Here is a 25,506-nt window from a genome sequence, read left to right as displayed (position 1 = left end):
ACAGAAGTTGCCATTGGCTCTCTCAGTCCGTCCGACCCGATGATCATAATGCATGCTCGGCGGATTCTCGAACAAGTATACCGAATGTTGGTGAGACAAAGGGCAGTGTCAACAGCTACCAGTGAATCCAACGGCATTCGCATGGTCATGCACATAATTTCCTCCATACTGAAAATCCGTAAATGATGATTCAGACGATTATCTTGATTTCGGAGATAGGTTTAGGCATCACTTACCAGAAGGTTTGGATGTGAGTATCATGTACCGAAATTTTCCTGGAACTCTGAAAAGTTTTAGTCTCCGTGTAGGACATGGGTCATGTAATTGTTTATTGTTTTCTTCTTATTTTTTGGTTTTCAAGATAAACACATTATGTTTCTTGCCCACCAATTTTGTGCACCATTGCCAGTTAGCACAGTACTGGATGAGAAGAATTCTCAATAGAGATTTCTGCTTGGGGAAGGTTGTTTCGGTTGCTGTAGGTTTGATGAGAGTTTCAGACATTATTTTTGGGTATGAATCTTATTAATATTCTATATTGGATTCAGAGTCTCAAACGGTTTGCGCTTTTCACATGTGAAACATATTTCCAACATTTTTTTACCAGACCTAGTTTTATCACAAAAGTTTTGGACCAAAGGCTTGTTTAGGTTCCTGAAATTCTCTAGAATTCGAAATTCAATTCCACAAAAATATGAAGTATGTTGCATTCTTAAAGAAGGGGTTGATATTCTCGATAGGAAAAAGTAATAATGGCGTTATTACTCAAAAAGCCGAGTTTTTTTTACATTCTTAAAAGCAAACGACATTTCCACCATTCATCAACGCGAATAGGTGTAAGAGTAAACGATTTTTGTTGGTAACTAACATTTTTCAAAATAATCTGTTTGGCTATTTTTAACGTTTGGTCCAAAGAGAGTTATAATCCTGAAAAATAATATAATAAATTAATAAAACAATATATATATATCCCATAAAAAGGAAGCCCCTGAAAAACATGAGGGATAGTATGAAAAACGCATTTGGGAAACGTGTTTCCCATGAACTTTTTTTTGCGTTTTCCAAACGTTTTGGAAATGCAGTGTTTCCCGAGAAACGAGCTTCCAGCTTTCTTACAGCGTTTCCGGTAACCCTTGATTATCTCTCGTTTCCCACGATTTCTCCGCAATTCCACACGTCCAGACGCTCCCAAGGAAATTAGAATGTCTCGAAGTAAAATGAAATCTACAAAATGAACCGTCCGTGATCGCTCTTCCAAATGATGGACGGTGTAAGAGAGAGAGAGAGAGAGAGAGAGAGAGAGAGAGAGAGAGAGAGAGTACTGAATTCTGTATATCGTTAGAAAATTAATATGAAAACAATTGCAGATTTACAACAACGTGGCGAGAACGTTGTTGTACAAAGAAGAGATATCAAACGCACGCGTGGTGAGAACGTTAAGCCCGGGCTCGCTCGCGTCACCAGCACTGGTCGGTCTCCCACCGCCGGGTCTGGAAGCGGCCACCGAAAGCGCCTCGGTTTTCCGGCGACGTATGGGAGGGCCACGCGCCGGTTCCGATGGAGAGGTCATAGCGAGAGCGCTCGTCCGGGTCGGAGAGCGTGGCGTAGGCGCGGTGGATCTCGATGAAGTCGCTGACGGAACCGCTGGAACCCCCGCATGAGGTATCGGGGTGGAGCCGCTTGGCGAGGGAGCGGTAGGCGGCCTTGATCTCCACGGCGGAAGCCGTTTTCCTGACGCGGAGCACCTCGTAGAGCGTCGGCGTTTTCCCGGGGACCGGCGCGGCCTGGACAGAGGCCGAGATCGGGCGGAAGCGGGAAGCGGCGGCGGCTCCAGCCACCGCGAAAGCTGGCGTTAGGGGAGAAAAGGTGCGGGATGCATACATTGAGGGAAGGGAAAGAGGGAGGGGAGGGGAGGGGAGAGCGGTTTCTGGTTTTAGGGATCAGAAGCAGAAAGTGGTCTGGGCGAGGAGCAGTGAGGGGGCTTATAAAGCGTTTCGTGGGTTCGGGAAGGTGGGCGCCCCCCGGAGCGACAGAAGACGGTTCGGTGAAACCGCGTTGCTTATGGGTCTATAGATCGGGTCTTTCTTTTACCCGAACTATACGAAACATGTCTTTGTGAAAATAGAGGAAATAGCAGTGCGTTTCTTGGCAGGAAGTTGAAGGGTTCGCGTCCATCACGTGACAAAGGCCTTCTAAAAGCCTTAACCACGACGATTAGGGGTGTCAACCGGTAGGTTTGATTCGGATTCAGGTGAAATCAGATTTTTGGGTAGAATATCAGGTTAGGATTTAAGTTTAATCGGGTCTACTATAAAAAAAAACCATACCTGAATCCGATAAAAACTATAACCTGAACCATACCCAATAAAATTATATTATTTTATCATTTTTACATTGAAAATTTATGGGTCTTAATCGGTGCTCAGGTCGGGTCCAAATCTGGTATAAAATTTGACAAACTATACTTGAATATATGTATTAATTGAAGTTTTGGGTCCAGACCAAGGTCGTAATCGAGTCTGATTATTAACCCTATAGGTTTTGTTTGGATTGAGTCCCGGTAAACCAGTCCCGTTGACACCCCTATTGATGATGAGCTTCTAAAATGTTGCTTACAAATAGGGGCCCACCCGTGCCGACACGTCGGTGATCCTTAGTCTCCTTACCTAAGAAGTCTGTAGGTTTTAGAGTTAGTACCGAAACGTCGGTGACGGCAGATTTGCAATTGGGATTAATCCGGCGCAGGACGGCAATCGGGAGAGTTGACTCGCATACTCCGTGCTTCACATGAACTGTGAACCTAACGTATTGCGTCTTCACGTTATATGCAGCGCAGCTGCATAAAAATGGCCTCAATACGTCCACACATTATACGTTATTCTTTTTTACAATATTACGTGTTGGTGTAATCGAAATTATTTGCTTTTGCCTTTGCCTTTATCTAAAAATATCATATTTTAATGCATAAGTCCATTGTTCCGAAACGTGTTTCAAGGTGAATTGAATCTTTGTAAATTTACCAACACCATTAAATCTATTTAAAAAGTACCGAATTAGTGGCTTTTTATAGGGTTAATTAACTTTAACCCTTTATATTAATGCTAACACCTTGCAGCTAGTTGAATGACCACACACCCTTTGTTTAAAAGCAATTCCTTCTCTAAATATGTGGTCATTCTTAAAGAGTCCATTCTGCTGTTTGTTTTGCAGAAAAAAAAATCTGATAGAATTATAAAATTACTTTAAAAAGTGATGATATAAATCTTTTGACCCTTAAAAGTAACTAAATTTGTTTCAGATAACCATCACTCTCGAGATCTTTTGACCACTTCAATCAATTAGATGATAATGAAAGCAATTAGTGTTTGTTTAACAGCCAGGTCAGTCATTAGAAGGGATAATATTGAAGCAGCTAAAGATTAAAATGAAAATAACAATGGTGAATCAAGATAAACATAACAATCAGAATGAAGATTGTGTGAGGCCAGATCATCCTTTTTTCCATGGTGGATTTCCTAAAAATTAAGGCTATGGTTGAAACAAAAATCTAAGCTATAACGACCTAAACCGGGGCCTCAAGAGCCTAGGTTCGTAGACGTCAGTTTTTAGAGAAAAATTACCAAAAATAATCTCATAAAAACTATACTATTTTTTTTTTTTATAAAAAACTAAAGGTACATACATCATCCATCAACAATAACACCATCAAAATAAAAGTGTCATAATTACATAAGCAGAATAAGCAAAAAATGTAAAATGAACAATACTTTAAATATTGTGAAGTCGGGTGGCTGAGTCAAAGTCCACAGATCAACTCCTTCGGCTAGCAAGAGTCCCTTAACCTACAGTTGTAACCAAGAGAGAGGATGAGTCTACAACTCAGTAAACTTTCATTTACAATTTAGACATGACTGTTACACCTGTAGTGAGCTCTAAGCTCTTAATCTTAGTTTAGTTTGCTAATTAAGCATACATGTTTACGGATTTTACCCAATTTATTGTGTCTCTATCATTATTCTCAAGGCAGACATTTATATTCTACTCTAAACGGCTATTCCGAAAATAGTCTCCTTAGCCGTAGTCACCTATATAGACAACTCAGAGTCTATAATGTTGGTTACACGTATAAACTACTCATAACAATATAGTCAAAACTGGCCCAGACTATGATCTCACAAGTGTTGCAACTGCTTGCCGGTTGCAAGACGGGAGCCATAAAGTATCCCACCATAAAGTCAATTCACTAAGTCACGACACTTACAATACTTATCCTAATGCATAAGCTTGACATTCTCAGGTCAAATCCTATCTCTCTAGAATTCTATAATTATTTCTCAAAGTCATACATCAACCTTTAACAATATTTTCAATGCAGTAATACCATGATTATCTCTAAACAAGATACATTCATAATTTAAATCATGTCATAAATCAAGAAACATGTAGCATGTATCATCATATTTAAGCATCATACTGAACTTCAAGGTTATGAATTTCTAAGCGTGCTAACCAGTTGTTCTATTCAGAATAAAATAAAACTAGCATACATAATACACATAGAATGACATTGCAAGATGCCCAAACTAACCAACATGCATTTTATTTAACTAAAGAATAATTTGTAAATGTTCACTTACTTGGAATTCTTAAATTTCAAATCTAAAGAATAACCATAGCCTTCTCGTAAATTCTGATCTGAAATAGATAAAAATCTTGTATCATCATTTAAAGTCTTGTATTTGTAAAAAATTATGAAAATACCTATAGGCTTTAATGTCAAACTCTGACTTATTTTCTTAGAGTTTGTCATCATATCTCCTACTAATAGATCCTACTCGAAGAGAAGAATCCAAGGATCTAAAAAATCACTTGAATCCAACATTGGGATGAAAAGTTATGCCTCATTTACTAATCGAGCATATCAAGGGTAAAATGGTCTTTTTTACTCTTCGAATATTCCTGGGTTCATATATTTTTTTTTTAAATTCGTTTTGTCTTTATACCATACCTAATTCGCATTCACTACAATTCAGATTTAGTTTAACTGAATCGTTTGATTGAATTCTAGATTCAGATCCACTCTTATTCTAATGTGAATCATTTAAGTTTTTCAATTATAAATTTAACTGGATCCTGGATTCGGCGAGATCGGTCTAAACCTTTTTGTAATAAGTTTGGCACACATCTTGTGTCAACGATAAAAAGGACTTGGATTTGAACTAAACCCATCTGGATCCAATTAGTTTTAGATCCACTTTATATATACGAGATTCGATCTGAGTTTTGGATCCAAACCTGGATCTGACTCATATTGAAAAAATTGAGGTGTTCATCATCTCGATTTTTTACCCCGCTCTATATATATGTCCCTATCTGCTTATACACACTATATATACATATATTCCCATCTATATATATATATATTTATTTATTTATTTCTAAAGCATGGCTGACCTGGTCTAAACCGATCAGGTCTGTTAGACAAGACTCGATCTAGATCGAGTCAGTCTATCCCAAACACTGACCTGACTCAATCTGGATCGAGTTGATCTACCAACAACAGACCCATCTTAGTTTGGATCGCGTTGGTCCATCGAAAATAGACCCAACTTGGTCTGTCCAGTCCGAGTCGATCGGCCACAAATATGGACCTGGCTTGGTTTGTCCAAACCGAGTCGGTCTGCTAAAAAAAATTAGACCCGACTTGGTCTATTCAAACTGAGTCAGTCTGCTAAAGAAATCTGCCAAAATAAATCAGACCTGACTCGATCTGTCAAAACAAGTCAGACCCGACTTAGTCTGTCATTTTACAGGCCCAACTCGATCTATCATCATCTTTACTATTGATTTTTTTCCTGACTCGGTTTGGGCATGCCCAGACTGAGTTATCCTGGTTAGTTGCTGATCCGACTCAGTCTGGGTCATACCCAGATCAAACAACATGGCCGACTTGGTCTGCCATTATGTGCAGACCAAGTGTGCCCGATACTCAGAGTCGAGATAGAGAGTTGGACTCTATGTCTTCGCCTCTTCTCTATTGTGCAGCTGCCTTCGACAACCTCACAGTTGTCGGCTGCTGCTACTTCAAGGCACCTCACCCCTGTCACCCACCATGAACGCGGTGGCACCATCGACAATCGCTGATTGCCGGCTATTCGCCTGCACCATCTTTTCCCTAGGATTTGAAGATAAAAAATATTCTAAGCGTGTTGGCAATTTTAAGAAGACCTTATATGGGTTACAACAGGCTTCACAAGCCTGTTTTGAACGATTGAGAAATTTTTTATTTGAATATGGGTTCTTGAGTAGCATGTTGGATCACTACATGTTCATTTTTCATTCAAAACAAAATATTCTAATTTTGTTGGTGTATGTAGGCAATATGGTTCTCACAGGAAGTGACAAAGATCTTGTAAATAATTTTGTTGAACTAAGGAAGAATTTTTTGTCAGACTTAGGAAAATTCCATTGCTTTTAGGCATTGAAGTTGTTTATAATAGAGATAAGGCATTTTTCTGTCAAATCAAATGTGCTAAAGAAATTCCCAAACATGCTAAAATGCTCAAATGTAAACCCATGAATACTCCCATGGCCTCTAAGGGCCATAAAAATAGGAAGATGGTTAAGATTGTGAGGATCCTATACTTTACAGAAGCAATGTAGGATCTTTTCAATATCTCACTATCACCAAGCCAGAGTTATCTTTTAGTGTGAATTATGTTAGTTAGTTCATGCATAAACCAAAAGTGGGTATTTTTAGGAAGTCAAGTGAATTCTTTGATATGAGTACAATTGAGTTTGAAATGACAATGTTATATCATAAAAATTATCGTTGTTATGTAGTTCTTATTGATGACAATACTAGATTCACTTGTTATGTTGAATGTCAGTTTAACAGAAAAATAAAGGTGTTCAAGTCAGATGGGGTGGCAAATTCGTGAGTAAATAGTTTATCAAGTATTTTGATGATATGGGAAAAAGAGGTCAAGCGCCATGTCCTATGACAACACAACTGTTTTGATTAGATATAGAACAACAACATATCCGTTATGCTAAATAAAATCACATAATTGAAATCTACCCAAGAATAACCCATACCGGTTCATACCAGAAATATACAACCAACATCAAATCATATTAACAGAAAACACAGATAACAAGCTAAAAATGAAAACCTAAAATCATTATAAAAAAATCATAGGTTATCGTGCCCAACATCAAACGTAGGACCATTCTTTATAGAAAAACACATACTAATCTACTTGCAACAAATGCAAGACATTCCTTTAGCAATTAAAAGAAAACCCAGATCATGTTTTCTCAAACAAACGCATAATTTTTTTTTTGTAAACACACAAAGCAAAACCTGAATATTTCTTTTTATGACATACATAGAACAAATTTTAATACAAGCAGCCTATATACTGAAAAAAATATCTTGTCATCCACTAACCATGTGCAGAACATCATCACTCAAAAAATTGCAGATCCTCTATTAAAATTTACTGATTATCATATTTAAATGCAGAACAGTCCCTAAAACACAAGTTAGCCTATATCAATGAAAAAGATCACATCAGTTTTAAAAATCACAAACATTATAGTTTATTTTTTCGATAACCTCAAATTCAATTGCATGTTAACGGATATACAACAAACACATCAAAACCATGGATATACAGAAAATGCATGGCACTTCTATAAAACATAAAATTCTATTTCTTTTTGCTTTTCTTCTTAATTACATATGTAAAATCAGAACATCAATAGCATGAAGAGATTGCTAATTATGCAGCCTATATCGATCCACATGCATGCAGTACCTACCTTGAAGAGAAATCAGTTTGGTGGATGATCTATAAAGTAGTTGAATATAGCCTTCAAGATCGCCTTGCAGTAAATCCAAAGGTTGCACCATACCCCAAAAGCCTCTACTAGAGCGTGAATAGTAGAGGAATGAGGAGGGTAAAGGTTTCTAATAGCTAAACCTCAAAAAAAAAGAGAAGAGGGAGGGGGGGGGGTATGTAGGGAGAGACGATAATAGGGAAATGAGAGGGTTGAGAGAGAGACCCTTAACCATGTATGTGACTCCCTATTTATAGGGAGTAAATTAAATGGCAAGGGGAGGGGAATAGACCATCACATGTGATCTCTTCTACTTCCAAGTCATTTAAATGACTTTAACCCCTTTATTATGATGTTCATAACTTCTATTTTAATGTATTTTATTTTACTATTATTATATTATATTTTTTTTCTTTTAATTTGTTTAGATAAGTGGGAGGGTTGAGCCACCCTTTGCTCTTCCTTTAATCAAAGCTCCCAAAATGTGTATTCAACATTTTTTTAATTTAGATGGGGCCCACTCGGAAGGGGTGGCCGACCATTTCATTATTTCTTTCTTTCTTTAATGTTTTATCATTTAGCTAAGTTTTGTCTTACTAATATCTTAGATTAGTTTTAGGAATAACTTCATTAATATAGTTTGTTATTTCTTAAGTAATATATTAAATAAATATACTATCTAATCTTAATTGTTTAATAAAGACCTTAATTTATATTTCTTATTGGATCCTAGATCATGTTGGATAAGATTCTATTTGGATCAAACCAAACCCAAACCATATCCAAATCCAATATGGATTTTGGATCCTCTTAGGATCCAGATCCAAATATGCAAATCTAATCTCTTTCTCTAATGGATTTGGGATTTCCCTACTTCTAGATCCATATACTAAATCTGCTTAACCTAGATAATGGATTTAGGATCTTCCTGAGATTTAGATCTAAAAATTTAAGTCCAAAAGGATTTCAAATTGCGAACTTAAATTTTAGTTTTTAAAATCCTTGAAACCTTTAATTCGCTCAAGCTGATGATTTATTAGCTTTTCAATAGATTAAATAAAGACAATACTAAAAAATTAGGATATATCCTCAATTATTTATTAAACTAATTATAAAAAATTTGCAGGTTTTACATCCTTCCCTCCTTGAAAAAATTGTCTACAAAATTCAATTATGATTAAGTACCAAATAATTATGGATATTTCATTTCCATCTCTTCCTCTAGCTTGGAAGTACATTCTTAAATTCCGTGATAGTCTTCTTTCATATTACTTGATCTCATCAATCGAGAATCTCTATAGGTCATTCCTCGATCGTAAGATCTTTTTGTATCTCAGGATTCTCGTATTAAATGACAGGCATCGGGTCAATCATATACTTCCTTATCATCGACACATGGAATGTGACGCCCCAAAATCCCAACTTGGAAAATCCTTAAGTTTTTAGGCTTTTTTTTTTTTGAAAGCATTGCGCAAGCAGAAAAACTCACAAGGGAAAAACAATTGGAAATTCTGGGTGGGTCACAGGGTGAACAACAAAAAGAAACATTTTATTTATTACAAATTAATACGTGAGGAATATACATTATTTCCCTTTTCAAAAGACCACTGCCAAGATCTCAAGTTCTAGAGTGTGGGTTCAGTCTGCCACCGCACATCGAGCTCCATCGCACAACTAGAAGCCAAACACCTGTATCCCCATAAAACAGAGTCAGTACTCTTGCGAGCTGGTGAGATAAACCATTCATACATTATCATTTCTAAGAAAAAGCATCAAGCAGGATACAAATATGTCATACTTGAAAACTACAAGTAACACGATATTGCTAACATGATGGAACAATTAGAAACATTTAAACCATGATACATGTGTGTGTGTCAAGTAGGTGCACGTGTTACAAGTCTAAGCATCATTGAAAGTAACAAATACAACAAACTACCACGAACTGAACAAGGAAAACAAGCCAAGCAACTACTGAACAATGAAACAAGGGAACTAAGCAAAACAAGGAACTGAGCCAAACAACTGTTGAACAACAAGCAATTAGGGAACCCAGAACAAGACAAGCACAATAACCGTACTAATACCAGTCGTGAAGTAAAGATAATGCTAAGTGATAAGTGACAATGTCAAGCATTAACACACTTAGACAATAACATCAAACATCTCAGTAAGTAAGCAAGGAAGATACAATTTCAGCATCATGGTCCAAGATAAGCATTATTATCGTGACCACACGATTAGCAAGATCATGGAATTAGCATTTGCATTCAAGGGAAATGATGAATGTTTCATCAATCATATATCCGAAGCACATAGGATATATTATGAAAGAAGATACGTGTGACCACACGTTTACAACATAGGTGAGCTCAACTCACAAAATGGGTCTACAGCCCACGTAAACTCGCCACGGAGTTCATAGCATTCAATCTAGTCTCACAGACAAACATATATTTCTATAATGCATTACAAGTCCCCTTTTGTACTTACATGACGGATCAAGTGTCAAGGGTAAACCATGTGCCCAGTGCACACGTACACGAAACTAATCAGGCATTTAAGCAGTAAAGCAAGCGAATAATGGAGCCATTATGATGATGAAAATCATCGCGTACACCAATCCACAATTAGGCATTTCTAGTCACAATTCCTTCTTTCGAGGTACTTAGACCCATCTAGCCTTGTGTTCCCTACAGGGCAACACGAGCAGGAATGTCGAGGTCATACTCGAACATTAGTGTGCTCCAACGTCACTAGTATAGGGAAGAACCTTGCCGACAAAAGCGATAACCATACATTGATAAATAAAGATGCGATCAACTTAACGCCAAGGGGTGAATTACCACACACACACACACACACACACACACACACACACACTGTGTGTGTGTGTACCGATGTCGCATATGATCCATAGGACATTCGTGTCAATATGTGCAGGTGCGAAGAGTACATAGTCAACCAACAAACGTAAATGTTAATATTTACGTATCTCATTTCCATTCACGTGCAAAGACATGCAAGAACTAAGTGGCATTCAACAAAGCAGTAAACAAGTGATCGTATTATGCTATTTGCAATTATGAACATTGCAAGCGTATCCAACCCGTACCTCTTTGCATAAATTTAAACTCTACAAACGCCTTGTGGTCTCTGCGGGGTACACAACGAGGTCTTTACCATATCATTCATGTGTTCGGCCTCACACGACCCAAGAAAAACATGTCGTCGGTAAAAGTGATCTCACACCACTACCATCTCCATCTCTAGGGTATCACAGTACATGAGTTCTCTCACGATCATGGGGCTATCACCCAAACACACTAGCCGAGTCACAACCCTCAACAGGGGTTCTGTGCCAATACCCAGATGGTGTTCCAGTTTCCAAGTGTATGTCATGTCGAGTGTGAAGCACGTCTCTAGTGCGTAATATATTCATCAATACTCGAACATGAGTCAACAACAAGTAACGCTCAACAAACCAAAGCAGTGACATATGTGTCAAGATGTGCTAACGTGCAAAACAAGCAAAACCACACAGTCTTAAACATTCGCACAAACATAGATGTGACAACGTGCACATGCAAAATAAGGAAGGCCACGAAGTCTCAATCATTCACACGAGTATTTAGCAGGAGCTACGATACGAACATATATTTATTAAATGGCACAATTCACTATTTTTGAGTGGCACGAGGCTCAAAACACAAATACAATCATTATTGTACGAGCAAAGAGTGTCCAGAGCTTTGAATACATATTTCCCCAAATACACGTATTCCATATGTCGTACTGTGGCAAGTTTTGCATAGCGAAACTATCTGCGAAGGACCTTCGTGAAATTGACACTCACGAGTGTAGAGAATGAGACTTAATTTAATCCCATTTGTATGAGAATTACATTTGCATATCCAAGTGTGAGGTCTCACCTTGCCCGCACGAACGGGGCACGAACGAGACTATCTGCCGAGAGTGTCCGACGAAAAATGGGAAAATACAAGCAAGCATGTAGCGTGGCACATGTCACAAGCTCCACACGTCACTGTCATGATGAGACAGTGGGGCACGAGCCTCCGATGCCCAAGGTCACAACGTTCTTGTTGCCTACAAGCGAAATTCCTTGCTTTATAACTAATTTCCTTGTATTGTAGGTTGGCGGCAACGAAGGGGAAGCCACTCATTGAGCTTCCGCGGAATGCTCAACAAGGCCACGACAACCATGTCTGAGCCTGCTTGTGGCTCGGACTAGGAGCTAGGGTCCAGCTCAAAGCTGCCCTCGTGGCAGCAAGGATTGTCGGGTGCCTTAGCACCCTGCACCAACTTGCACCAAAGGGGAAGAGAGCGAGGCCTGGGTGGGGCTTGCTACGTGGCTGGGCCACTGGGCCCAAGTGCACCTTGGTCTGCACCCTACGTGCATACCAAGCGCTGCCACCAAGCAACACTGGTCATGGGACCAATACTAGGCTCGCCCAGGTGTACTAGCATCCGGTTAGGGAAGGGGAGTCCCATGGTGGGCTCGGCTGGGTTAGGCCAAAATGGGTTGGCCAAGACCACCTAGAAGGGTCTGGTCCGAATGGTGACCAGACCCAGCTGGGTCATGGGAGATCCCCTGGTCTGAACCCAGTGGGTTCGGACAAGGCCAAGCCTGCACCCTAATGGCCTGCATCTAGCCCAAAGACCCCCATCCGGTGGGTCAACACACCAGCACGGTCTGGATCCTGTGGGTCCAGACCCTGCTAGGTCTAATGGGGCAGGGTAGTACACAGAGGTGTGTGTTAGGCCCATGCCCCTGGTCGGACCCTGGGGAAGGGTCCCGACCAAGGCTGCATGTCACAACCCGCAACAGCACATAGGCACGCCCATGGGGGCGACCTAACACCCAGTTTGGGTGGTGTGAACAAAAAGGCATGGTCTAGACCTTGTGGGTCCAGACCGTGCTAGGTCAAGGGAAGGGCTACAGATTGGAGGTCTGTATCTCCCTAGTCTGACTCCGACAGGGGTCCAGACCAAGGCCATCCCTTGGCCGGCGCCCCACATAGTGGGTGCGCCAAGAGGGGGAAACCTGGTGCCAAGTGTACCCGATTCCCAGCTGCCACAAGGTAAACCAAGGGGAGGTGCTGTGCAGCCCCCTGGTTTGAACTTGGTAGGGGCTCGAACCAGGGCTGTAGCCACAGCCCACGCAACCCACAGGGTGGGTGCGCCAAGGGTAGGAAATCCGGGTGCCATGTGCACCCGGTTCCTAGTTGCTTCTAGGCAACCGAAGGGGAAAGTCCCCATGGTGACCCCACTCAGTGAGTGGGTCACCCAGGTAGGTCTGGGTCCCAAAATGGCTCAGACCTCCCTGGTACAACCAGGAGGCCGCAGCAACCCAGTTGGGGCTGCTGCAGTCACATGCTCTAAACCACACAAAGGGGGGGGGGGGGTAAGGGGGAGCCTGTACTCACCGACCCCTTGTCAGTTCGGGGGCTGGCTGCAGGGGTGGCAGCAGCCAATAGCAAAGGCCATGGGGCCTCAAATGAAGAAAAACTAGGTTGGGGCTAGCTGTAAAAGAGCCCAGCCTAGCCACCAACTTGCTCAACCGGAATCCATCTCAAAACATGAAAATCCAAAGAATCCAGCTATCAAACGGAAAGCCAAGAATGCAAAATCATTGAAAGTCCTTTTCAAGTGTTAATACGAACCCTTAGTGGGTCTAGGTTCACCACGAATATCCATTTCTAATCATGCATACAGTTAAATTTTATACGAGACCACATGATAGAAAAACAAGCACTCATATGCTAAATCCGAAAATTCAAATGTAGGAATGGACGATGGATTTCTTAAGCTGGGATGGGAGAGTTGCTGATACACACACACCCACAGCAAAGGAAAAAAAAGAGTTGGGGGAAAAAGCAGAGAGGAGAGGAGAAAGAGTGGGCTCTTTCTCTCTCCTCTCCTTTTTAAAGAAGGGATTCCAAGGGGATTGGGATGGAGGGCTGGGAGTAAATGGGGGAAGAGATGGAGGGTACCCCATCTCCACACCCCACCCTCCTCTCCTGGGTCAAAGACTGGCCTTTAAGGCTAGGCCTTGAGGGGCCAACCACTCTCAACAACTCCCCTTGATTCAAGGAGAGTTGTCTCCTTGACTTTTCAAATGAGCGCCCTTTCAAAAATCTGATTTTTTTTTTAGTAAAACCTCTTTTTTATTAACCACAAGAAATGTGGTATGGGCTACCCTCTAAGGGGCGCCCATCCACTTGGAAAGACGTTGGCCTATGCCAACCACTTTCCAAAATGCCTAAAACCAACCTCAAAAATATTTTTTTCCACACTTTTCAAAAACTCATTATAGCATGCATTTTTTTGAAATTATTTTTAGTTTAAATTAAGGTAGCATGGGCTGAGGTGGGCCCCATGCTAACCTACTTTCTAACAATGCCAAAAACAAGCTTCTTTTTTGCAATTTTTGAAGAACCTCTCTTAGGTTTTATAAAAATTATAATTTACTTAAATTAAAGACCCAAATTGCTTTTTATTTAAATAGATAGGTTTTTAATAATTCAAATGTCTTATTTCAAACTTATTTTTCATAAAATACAACCTAAGTATTAAAATCATTTACTTAGGTTTCCAAATCTGATGAATTTTGTCCTCGTTATGACTCGTATTTTATTGATATACCCTTTTTGGCCAACTTACATAAAATAACAAGGTATTTTCCTCGTTTAGGTTTCGAATTTGGAGAGTAACTAATTAGATATATTATAAATCTAATCTAGGGTTATTGAAGTTTAATTCGTCACGGTTTTCCCTGAATCGCCTCGTAAATCAAAATTACGTGATTTAGGACCTCGTATAGCTATATATGCACAGTTATGAGAAACTCTCTCAGTAATACGAGAATTTACCCACACCAAAACACATCACATATAAAAATTTTCTCAAAAATATCATGGGTCTTACATCCTTCCTTCCTTAAAAAGGATTTCGTCCGTGAAATCACAAACACAAAAGTCGGGATAGTTTTCCCTCATACACGCTTCAGGCTCCCATGAGCATTCTTCCACTACAACAGAGTAGTAGATTAGCGACGACCACCTTTCGTCGCTAATCCGTCGCTAATCCGTCGCTAACCATGTTAGCGACGGATTAGCGACAACGCGGCGACAGTATGCTTACGTCGCGAATATTTCGACGCTAACTGGCGACGGAATAATTCCGTCGCCAAGTCCGTCGCTAATTGCGACGGAATAACGAGCGCTATATTCCGTCGCCAATCCGCCGGTACTAAACGGCGACCACGGCGTGGCGACGGATTTAATTCCGTCGCTAAGCCGTCGCTAGATTAATATGAATAGCGACGGAATCATCCGTCGCTAATCCGTCGCAAAAACGAAAAAAAATCAAAAAAAATTTATTTAAAAATTAATTACGGAGAACTGTACAATTTATATTTCCTGTACAATTTATATTTCCTGTAAATAAAAAACAAACCACACAAAAAAATTCATATAACAAGTATCTATAATAATTAATCGTTCCACCTTAAAACTAAGAAGTTTAATTATTTACAATTCAACAATTACAATTAGGAAAAATAAAAAAAATAGAACTTCTTCAACACAGTCCTCTAATCATCGCCAAGATTTTGTGCGTCTTCTTGTTCATTGTCTTTATCTGTCCCTTCAGCTCCACTACCCTGATTATCGCTAGCAGCCTACACAAGAAAAGAACAGTCAGTATTGATAAACAAAATATAATGAAATAAATTACACACTATATGTGATTCTATCATGTGCTCATGTGTGATCTAAGGCAATAAAAAAACTCTATATGTGATTCTATCATGCTCATATGTGTGCTAAGGCAGTCAAAAAATTGAATATGTGATTATAGCATGTTCATATGTGTTCTAAGGCATATAAAAAAACTCTATATGTGATTCTACCATGCTCAGATGTGCTTTAAGGCAAGCAAAAAACTATATATGTGATTCGATCATGCTCGTATGTGTGCTAAGGCAGTAAAAAAATTGAATATGTGAATATAGCATGCTCATATGTGCTCTAAGGCAGGCAAAGCCAAAAATTTTATATGTGATTCTATCATAAATGATATATAACATGTTCATATGTGTTCTAAGGCAGTTAAAAAACTCTATATGTTATTATAGCATGTTCATATGTGTGCTAAGGCAGTCAAAAAACAGAATATGTGATTATAATATGCTCATATATGTTCTTAGGCAGTAAAAAAACTGAATATGTGATTATAGCATGCTTATGTGTTCTAATGCAATCAAAAAAACTTTATATGTGATTCTATCATGCTCATATGTGCTCTAAGACAGACAAAAAGTTAAATATATATATATGTGATTCTATCATGCTCATATGTGTGCTAAGGCAGTAAAAAAATTGAATATGTGATTATAGCATGTTCATATGTGTTCTAAGGCATCTAGAAAAACTCTATATGTGATTCTACCATGCTCAGATGTGCTTTAAGATAGTCAAAAAAACTATATATGTGATTATACCTGAGAGGGACCTGGAATCGAAGATCCCCTATCCTGAACAGCGGCCTTGATCTCATTTCGGAGAAAGGGGGCGACGGTGTATTGGAAGTAGTTATTCAGTGATTCATTAATGATCTCGCGTACATCATCACCGGAAAGAATAGTCGGCTGCTTGGAGCTTATGTCGGCGCAAGAAGTTGGTGAGCCGTAACTGGAAGAACCAATAACTGGTGAAGTGTTCATATTACTCCCAAACCCGAACACGCGACCTTTTTTGGGTTCACCTGCTGCAGTCACCCATGCTGTAGGATCAAATGATGGATGCTGAGTAGCGTCTTCACCATATCGCTCTACCATTTGTTGCTCATATGCCTCCTACAAAATAATGTTTAAAGTATTCATTAATAATTAATGATAACATTATGATGACTTGCATATATATTGCAATGATTATTAATAGAATTAATACATACCGTTGTCGTTCTCGCCTTCTCTGATACGAAGACTCCCGTGGTCTTCCGTTTATGTGTTTCTACAAACACATCCTTATATGGTACACTGCCTCCTTTTTCTGCTTCCTGCGAAGTTAAATGACAAAAGATTTAGTACACAAATTTGCAACTATACTTATAAAATTAATATTATATATTGATGAGTTACCATTTTCTTTAGGTGGCTCCCAAATGTCTTAGATCCACCTGTGTGTAGATGGGCTTCGGGCATCTTCGATTGATTTTGTGAAGCCTTCGCAGAGCGATTTTTAAATGCATCTCCCGCCCACATATCGCACATTTCATCCCAGTAATCTCTCCTGATAGTAATAGGACCATGGCCCTTCCACAATAATGGATCATCTACTACGCCAGATGCTTTTTTTGCTGCAGTCTTCATAGTGTGCAGCATGTCTGCAAATCGATTGGCAGCCACCTTCTGCCACACCTTCCTTGCATCATTTTCTTCCACCGTAGTTGCAAAGCGATTCGAAGCCTACAAATATTTTCAGAAAGTTAGTAGACATTGCTTAAATAAATTAAATATGAAACACATTAACTATGAGGAACAACTGTATACCATGAATGAGGACCACAATCTGTCTAATACCTCCTTTGGGTACTCTTTCCATTGAGCAACTGGTCCTGGTAGATGTTGAAGAAGTGAATTCCTAATCTCCCGTACTACTTCTTGTGGCTCAAACCTCGTGCTGCACATGAATTGTTACACAGTAAATATCAATATAAAATATTTAAAAGATATGCAATAATTGAAAACAAAATACTTACGGTCGATTATCGATATACACTATTCGAATGAGTCTTCTTGTGCCAGCCTGTGAAGACCCTGTTTCCTGTGTTGGCTGTTGACTTGTGCGATCAACTGGTGTAGGTGGGTCGTATACAGGCGCAACATCATCTGTAAAAAAATACACACCAAGTTCTCAGAATGTGCATTTGAACTAATCAAGCATCTAATTAGTTATATGATATACCTATCACAGGAGCCCGTGAAGATGAAGGTTGAGCCTGGCTACTACTGGATGAGCGACCACTATAACCTCCACGAACCATATTCTAACAAATAACATATGTCATACAATACATTCAAATAATTCACATCAAGTATTACAATGCATTCAAGTCATTCACATCAAGCATTGCAATGCATTCAAATAATTCAAATCATTGACATCAAGTATTGCACTAATTCAAATCATTCGTTAATTGCATAAATTATAATACATTCAGATAAATTACAATGCATTCGAATCATTCGTATCAAGTATTACAATACATTGAAATAAAATTTTTAATCATTCACACCAAGTATTGCAATACAACTCACATCAAGTATTACAATGCATTTAAATAGAGGTTTGAAGTATAAGATTTTTTTCACTAGCTTGAGAATTCTTCCTCGTCACTAGTTTGACTTTCTTCTTCTTCTTCTTCTTCTTCTTCTTCTTCTTCTTCTTCTTCATTGTTTGCCCATCCACTTGGTACATCATTTGGATCACATTCCTCTATGAATGTTTCATCAGCCAATGGAGATATGACATGCATATCATGCGCAACATCGTGACCATAAGCGAAGTCACAGACATCATCTGATTGATAGTAATCACTGTCTTCAGCTAACTCATCTTCTTGTAACTGATCATACTCGGGGTATAGTTTGGATTTCACCTTGCAAACTGCCCACCATTCATTTCTATCTGACTTTTTTATACTCGGATATGAAGTATAATAAACTTGTTGAGCTTGCGAGGCTAATATGAATGGTTCATATGTTCCAAACCTGGATTTAGGTTTGTCTAACATATCATGGAATGCTAGGGGTATCAATCGTTGCATAAAGATATGACAATCATGGCTCTTCAACCCATATAACTGTCCATCGTCAATCTTCACAGCCCGAGCAATGTTAGAGACATATCCATCTGGAAATCTCAGTTGTCTCAACCATTGACATACATGTTTTATTTGATCAGGTCCGAGCACGTACTTCGCCTTTGGTTTCAGTACTTTGCCATTATACTCTTTGAGTTCCAATTCTGGTCTTTTACATATTAATTTTAAATCCATACGGGCCTTCGGATTATCCTTCGTTTTTCCTTTAATATTCATTACTGTATTGAACACATTATCAAACACATTTTTCTCTACATGCATCACATCCAAATTATGTCGTATCAATAGGGTCGGCCAATACGGTAGTTCCCAAAAAATAGATTTTTTCGTCCAATTGTGTTCCTTCCCAAATCCACGGAAGGGTGTAGGGCTGCGGGCATCTGTTAATACATTTGGAAAGTATCGCAATCTTCTTAAAATCTCTATGCCAGACAATCTTGAGGATGGACCTTCCATTTCAGTTGTGCCTGCTGTAAATGCATTCTTTTGACGTCGGAACGGATGATCGCTGGGTAGAAATCGACGATGGCAATCAAACCAGCAAGGCTTCCTTCCATGCCTCAATCTAAAAGCTTTGGAATCCTCCATGCAGTACGGACAAGCCAACCTCCCATGTGTGCTCCAACCAGATAACATACCATATGCAGGGAAGTCACTGATTGTCCATAGAACAGCGGCCTTCATGTTGAAATTTTGTTTTTTGTGGGCATCATACGTGGTAACACCGTCATCCCACAGTACTTTTAATTCATCAATCAATGGCCTTAGATATACATCAAGATTTTGGCCAGGTGAGGTCGGACCAGGGATCAACAGAGACAAGAAAAGATTTGGACGTTTCATACACAAGCTTGGTGGAAGGTTGTATGGAGTTACAAATACTGGCCAGCATGAGTATGGAGTTGATCTACCCCCAAATGGATTAAATCCATCTGTACATAGACCGAGTCTAACATTTCGCACTTCCATTGCGAAGTTCTGATGAGTACGATCAAAGTGCTTCCAAGCTTCAGCGTCAACAGGATGCGTGATCTTGTTTTCATCGTGTCGAACTTTATTTGCATGCCATCTCATGTGTTTAGCTGTCTTTGAAGACATATACAATCGCTGCAATCTAGGAGTGATAGGAAAGTAGCGGAGCGACTTGTATGAAACTTCCTTTGATCTCGTGCTACCATTGCCTCTTGTCTTTGGCTTGAACCGAGGATGCCCACATGACGGGCATGATATGTCGTTTTCCTGCTCCTTGAAATACAACATGCAGTGATTTGGACAAGCATCAATCTTTTTGTAACCCATACCTAGAGCGTTGACCATAACTTTCGCACGATAGAAATTTTGTGGCAATTTCTCATCTTTAGGCAACATACTCTTCACAATCATGCACAAACGGTCAAAACATGATTGACTCAAATTATACTCGGACTTCAAATTCATTAGTTGAAGAACTGCAGAGAAGATAGTGTGACTCTCACAACCGTTCCAAAGTGGCTCATCAGCATCTTTAAGTAAATCATAAAATCTACTAGCTGCATCGTTTGGTGATTCTTCATCTACGACAGTTCTTACATCACTAGAACTCATAGCAGAACCCAGTTCTGTTCCTGCAGCATCAAATATCAAATTCGTATATGGATTATCGTGCACCACATTCACCCGTGCATCAAAATCGTTTCTAAATTCTTCTCCATGAAACGCCCAGTTCTGATAATCACTCACAAAACCCTTCCTGTATAGGTGATGTCTAACGCCATGAGGTTCTACAAATCGATTATTCTTACAAATCTTGCAGGGACACCTAATCCGACCTGTGGGATCTACCGTACTGACACTCGCCGTTGCAAATTCAATAAAACTATCGACACCATCCATATATTCATGCGATAACTCATTGTCCACTATCCTACGGTACATCCATTCACGGTTTGCAGTCATTCTGTCGTATGATGTTACGAATAGTATCCTAACGAATTAAGAAAAAAACAATCAGAATGCGACGATGAAGAAAATATCAAATTTATCATGCAATATACTATGTCAAACAATAACAAGAATTTTGATGCATGCATTGATAACTTAATATTTTCATGTGCAAACTATTAATGACATGATACAATCATTTGAAGCATGCTTTTATTATAAAATTTCACATGGAAGTCAAAATCAAATTGAAAGTAACTACATGCAAGCATGGATACAATTACATCAAACATTGCAATACATCATAATCATTCATATCAAATAAATGGCAAACATGTACCTGCAACAAACACACTTCAATATCTCACTAACTACTACCATGCTTAGCATGGACTCCGTACTCCAAAAATAAGAACACTTCCATATTTCTACATTAAAATCATGCTCAGCATGATCTCCGAACTCCAACAAAGCAGTCCTAGATATCAACAACTAAGTGAGTGTGTGAACAATAAAGTGCTGCATTCAATAAATTAAATAACATGTGATACGTTTGCATCACTTACTCACCACGGGTATTTACCCGATTTGCATTGTTTTTGTCATTTACTTACCACAGGTGGCCGAGCACGAGTTGGTTCCGTTGAAAAATCTGCACAAAAACAAAACAAATTAAGTAACAAACTAACTAATCATGAAACAAGATGAAACACTAACTAAAAAAATCGGGTATTTCTCTCAAGGTACGGGCATTTTCTTATGTGAAACGTTTGAGAAATCGGGTAGAGGTAGGATTTCCATGCATGTTTTGATGGAAATCCATGGCGAATCAGTGGATCTACGAATCCACTATGTTATATTGATATTTTTCCTTGTTTTTCATTTTTTTTTTCAAAAAGAAATCCATGGCACGATCGATGTGGTATGGGTGTCGGCTGACAGACCAGCCGAAGTCAAGCCGTGAACCCTCGTTGTTGGCCCAGCCGAGTGATCGGCTGGGTATGATCCCTTTATTTCAAAAAAAAAAATCTTTTTATTCACGTTGGTGGCTGTTGGCTGGCTGGCAGCCAGCCGAGTAGCACTCGGCTGACTGCCAGCATGCTGGCAGGTGCGCCAGGCCCAGCACCCAGTCGGCTGGGTGCTAGGCGAGCCTATGACAGGGCCAAAGCCGGCCCAGCCGGCCCAGCCGACAAAAATTCTTTTCAAAACAGGGAAGGGGGTTAAACCCCCTGCCGGAAAGGCAGTTCCGGCATGGGGGGTTGACCCCCTGCCGTGCCTTTACGGCAGGGGGGTCGACCCCCCATGCGTTTCCGGCAGGGGGTCGACCCCCCATGCGTTTCCGGCAGGGGGTCGACCCCCCATGCCTTTCCGACAGGGGGTCGACCCCCCTTGCCGGAAACGCAGGGGGTCGACCCCCCCTGCCGGAAAGCACGGCAGGGGGTTAAACCCCCTCCGTTTCCGGCAGGGAAGGGGCGTACCCCCTGCGTTTAGAAGAAGAAGAAGAAGAAGAAGAAGAAGAAGAAGAAGAAGAAGAAGAAGAAGAAGAAGAAGAAGAACCTGCGCTTCGCCGGACGGTGGCGGGAGGTTGACGGGGAGCGGCAGCTGGCGAGCGCCGGCTGGCGAGCGGTGGACGGGGAGCGGCGGCTGGCGAGCGGCGGTGGCCGGACGGTGGCGAGGGCCGACGGGCGGCGGGAGGGTGCAGTACAGCGAAACAGGGAAAAGAGAAAGAGGGATGGGATTAGGGATTTACGCGACATTTAGCGACGGCTTAGCGACGGAAAAATTCCGTCGCGAAGCCGTCGCGAAACCCAAATACCAAAAAAGCGACGGAATATATTCTGTCGCTACTCCGTCGCTAATTAGCGACGGAGTAGCGACGACAGAGTTCCCTCTCTAAATCCGTCGCTAAAATGGTGTTCTTGTAATCAAAAGTAGCGACAAAAACATGCAGTCGCTAATCCGTCGCTAAGTAGCGACAGATTAGCGATAAAAGTCGTTTCCTCGCTAATCCGTCGCAAATTAGCGACAGATTCTATCTCTAGCTAATCTGTCGCTAAGTAGCGACGGGAAAAATCCGTCGCTAATTTCCGTCGCTAATTAACAATTTTCTTGTAGTGTTCGATGCCATGGTGTCGTCAACGCACTTTGACCAATAGAATGGTCTTGGTACGCAAAACATCAATTTCAATGATCCACGATCTTGACAGGTTTCCTCGTTCATCATCACGTCTTCTCTGTTGATGGAGCCTAATAAGCATAAGCAAGGTCTCCAATAGACCTCTTCGGACAAAACTTGGCAATATGCCCAGGTTGTTCACACTTGAAACACTTGCCGTCATAGAGAGGGAAAACTCCGAATGCATGATCTCTATTGCATCGTCGACACTTTCGTTGAACATTTAGTTGTCGAGATCGACTTCGTTGCTGGCGGTTCGGTTCTGGTGGTCTTCCTGACGCTTTTGCTTCTTTGTAGGCGGTGTGGACTCATTTCCACTGGGATCCTTCTTATCAGTACGCGTGAGAATATTGGTCTATGGTCCGATTTCATTCCACTGGTTCTTCTACTTCTCGATCTGGTCTTCTTCAAACAGTGTTGCTACCTCGATGGCCTCGTCAAGTGACTTTGGCCCGCTAGTGAACATGTTGGTTCTCAGAGTAGGCTTCAATCCACAAGCAAACTTCATTGCTCGATCCTTTTCCAGGACGTATACGTTCGGACAATATCGCTCCAAACAACGAAACTTAGTGATATAATTGGACAGGGTTGTCGTCCCCTGTTGCAGGTCCATAAATTCTTGCATTTTCTTGCTTCGTTCATGCTTGGGAAAATATGCAGAGTTAAAAACCTCTACAAATTCATCCCACGTAACATTCCCGTTTTGAAATTTAACCATAGAGATCGTGTTCCACCACTTCTCAGCGTGGTCCTTCAAACGATAGGTACCGAAATTCACTTTCTGCTTCTCTGGGACATCCAGAACGTGAAAAATACATTCTATCTCTCGTATCCATGACTCAGCAGCTTCAGGGTCCATCTTACCCTTAAAGGCAGAAGGATCCATTTCCATAAAGCGTTTGTAGGTGACCATACCTATGTTCTGCCTATCATGGGCTACTTGTTGAAGGTTCACACCCATCTGTTGCATCGCAACCACTTGCTATTGCACAACCTCCGCAAGGTTGTTCACAGTGCCCATGATATCGTCGCATCTGGCCTTCCACGCCATCTATCAGAACAGAAAAAGTATAATACTAACTTAATAGGTTTCATAACCATGTTCGCTAAGTAATAACCACAACAATTTTTTAAGGTTTTGAGCACACAACACATAATTCAAACAGTGCTACAACACAATTCTAATTGCACAACATCTCAAGCGACACCACATAGGGCCACTGTCGTCAGACAATCATCATTCTAGACGACCAATGTTAGAGGATCACCACTCTAACACGTCATCCAGAGAATCACCAATCCAACATCATCATAAAAGAATTGTCATTCAAATGACATCATTGAAGAATCATTACTTCAACAACTTTCATAAGAGAGTCACTACTCTAATGGCATCGCTAGGAAATCACCACCTTACCGGCATTATTGGAGAGTCACCACCTCAGTAGCATCATTAGGGAATCACCGCTCTAATGGCATCGTTAGAGATTCACCACTCTAACAGCAATACTGAAGAATCACCACTTCAGTAGCATCACTAGGGAATCATCACCCTAATGGCATCGTTAGAGAGTCACCACTCTAACGGCAATACTGAAGAATCACTACTTTAGTAGCATCACTAGGGAATCACCACCCTAATGGCATCGCTGAAAAATCACCACCCTAATGGCATCGCTGAAAAATCACCACTCTAACGACATCGTTAGAGAGTCACTACTCTCACGGCAATACTGAAGAGTCACAACTTCAGTAGCATCACTAGGGAATAACCACCCTAATGGCATCACTGGAGAATCACCACTCCAACGGCATTGTTAGAGAGTCACCACTCTAACGGCAATACTGAAGAGTCATCACTTCAGTAGCATCACTAGGAAGACACCACCCTAATGCATCGCTGGAGAATCACCACTCCAATGGCATCGTTATAAAGTCACCACTCTAACGACAATACTGAAGAGTCACCACTTCAGTAGCATCACTAGGGAATCACCACCCTAATGGTATCGCTGAAGAATCACCACTTCAATGACATTGTTAGAGAGTCACCACTCTAACAACAATACTGAAAAGTCACCACTTCAATAGCATCACTAGGGAATCACCACCCTAATGACATCGCTGGAGAATCACCATTCCAATGACATCGTTAGCACTACCAGGATTCACCACCTAAGCCAACGCGAGACACCACGAGTCCCTTCAACTATGGTTGGGAAACAAGAATTCCCACAACGCTCCCTCAAGAGCAGCAACACCCTGAAGTTCGGTGTTAAGTTGTCCCCAATCAACGACCCTCTCAGGAGTTGATTGCCATCATCGTCAATGCAAAAGCCACTACTAAGCGCACATGTTCTCATCACCGAGAACAACTGTGGATCAACAACATCCTCCAACGAGGAATACAAAGATTCAATCGACACAGACAGGGAGCTGGCCTTCTGTCCGAAAGATCGCTTTTCAAAATACCTTTCAGCAAGAATATGGTTATGAATATATCCAACGAAGTTGGAAAACACAAGGAAGCACTAACTAGCTTAGGATTCCACATCCACAAGCACAAGACAACTCATACTTATGAGTACACTACCTCAAGCACAGAGAGAACAACAACTTAAGCAACAGAAACATAATTATACTAATGAGGCATACTT

At 40.5% G+C, this 25,506-nt stretch overlaps 3 protein-coding genes across 3 annotated transcripts; all 3 read right to left on the bottom strand.

The window, feature by feature from the left end:
- Nucleotides 1–1,457: 1,457 nt before the first annotated feature.
- LOC149848935 (chaperone protein dnaJ 11, chloroplastic-like) lies at nt 1,458–1,883 on the bottom strand. The gene has a single exon (XM_090005903.1). It carries the CDS (start codon nt 1,881–1,883, stop codon nt 1,458–1,460), a length of 426 nt encoding a protein of 141 aa, XP_089862029.1.
- Nucleotides 1,884–15,368: 13,485 nt separating this feature from the next.
- LOC149848934 (uncharacterized) lies at nt 15,369–17,027 on the bottom strand. The gene is made up of 4 exons (XM_090012908.1): nt 17,009–17,027; nt 16,822–16,926; nt 16,370–16,723; nt 15,369–15,547 (listed from the first exon to the last, which is right to left on the bottom strand). Exons 1-4 carry the CDS (start codon nt 17,009–17,011, stop codon nt 15,461–15,463), a joined length of 549 nt encoding a protein of 182 aa, XP_089869034.1. The 5' UTR covers nt 17,012–17,027; the 3' UTR covers nt 15,369–15,460.
- Nucleotides 17,028–23,234: 6,207 nt separating this feature from the next.
- On the bottom strand, nt 23,235–23,810 carry LOC149848933 (uncharacterized). The gene is made up of 2 exons (XM_090005890.1): nt 23,565–23,810; nt 23,235–23,492 (listed from the first exon to the last, which is right to left on the bottom strand). Exons 1-2 carry the CDS (start codon nt 23,808–23,810, stop codon nt 23,235–23,237), a joined length of 504 nt encoding a protein of 167 aa, XP_089862016.1.
- Nucleotides 23,811–25,506: the final 1,696 nt, after the last annotated feature.

The sequence above is a fragment of the Nuphar pumila genome, chromosome 1 (genome assembly GCF_984573655.1).
Source record: "Nuphar pumila chromosome 1, dmNupPumi1.hap1.1, whole genome shotgun sequence".
Classification (NCBI taxonomy): Eukaryota; Viridiplantae; Streptophyta; class Magnoliopsida; order Nymphaeales; family Nymphaeaceae; genus Nuphar; species Nuphar pumila.
Note: the sequence above shows the minus strand (reverse complement) of the source record. Positions and strands in the feature narration are given on the sequence as shown.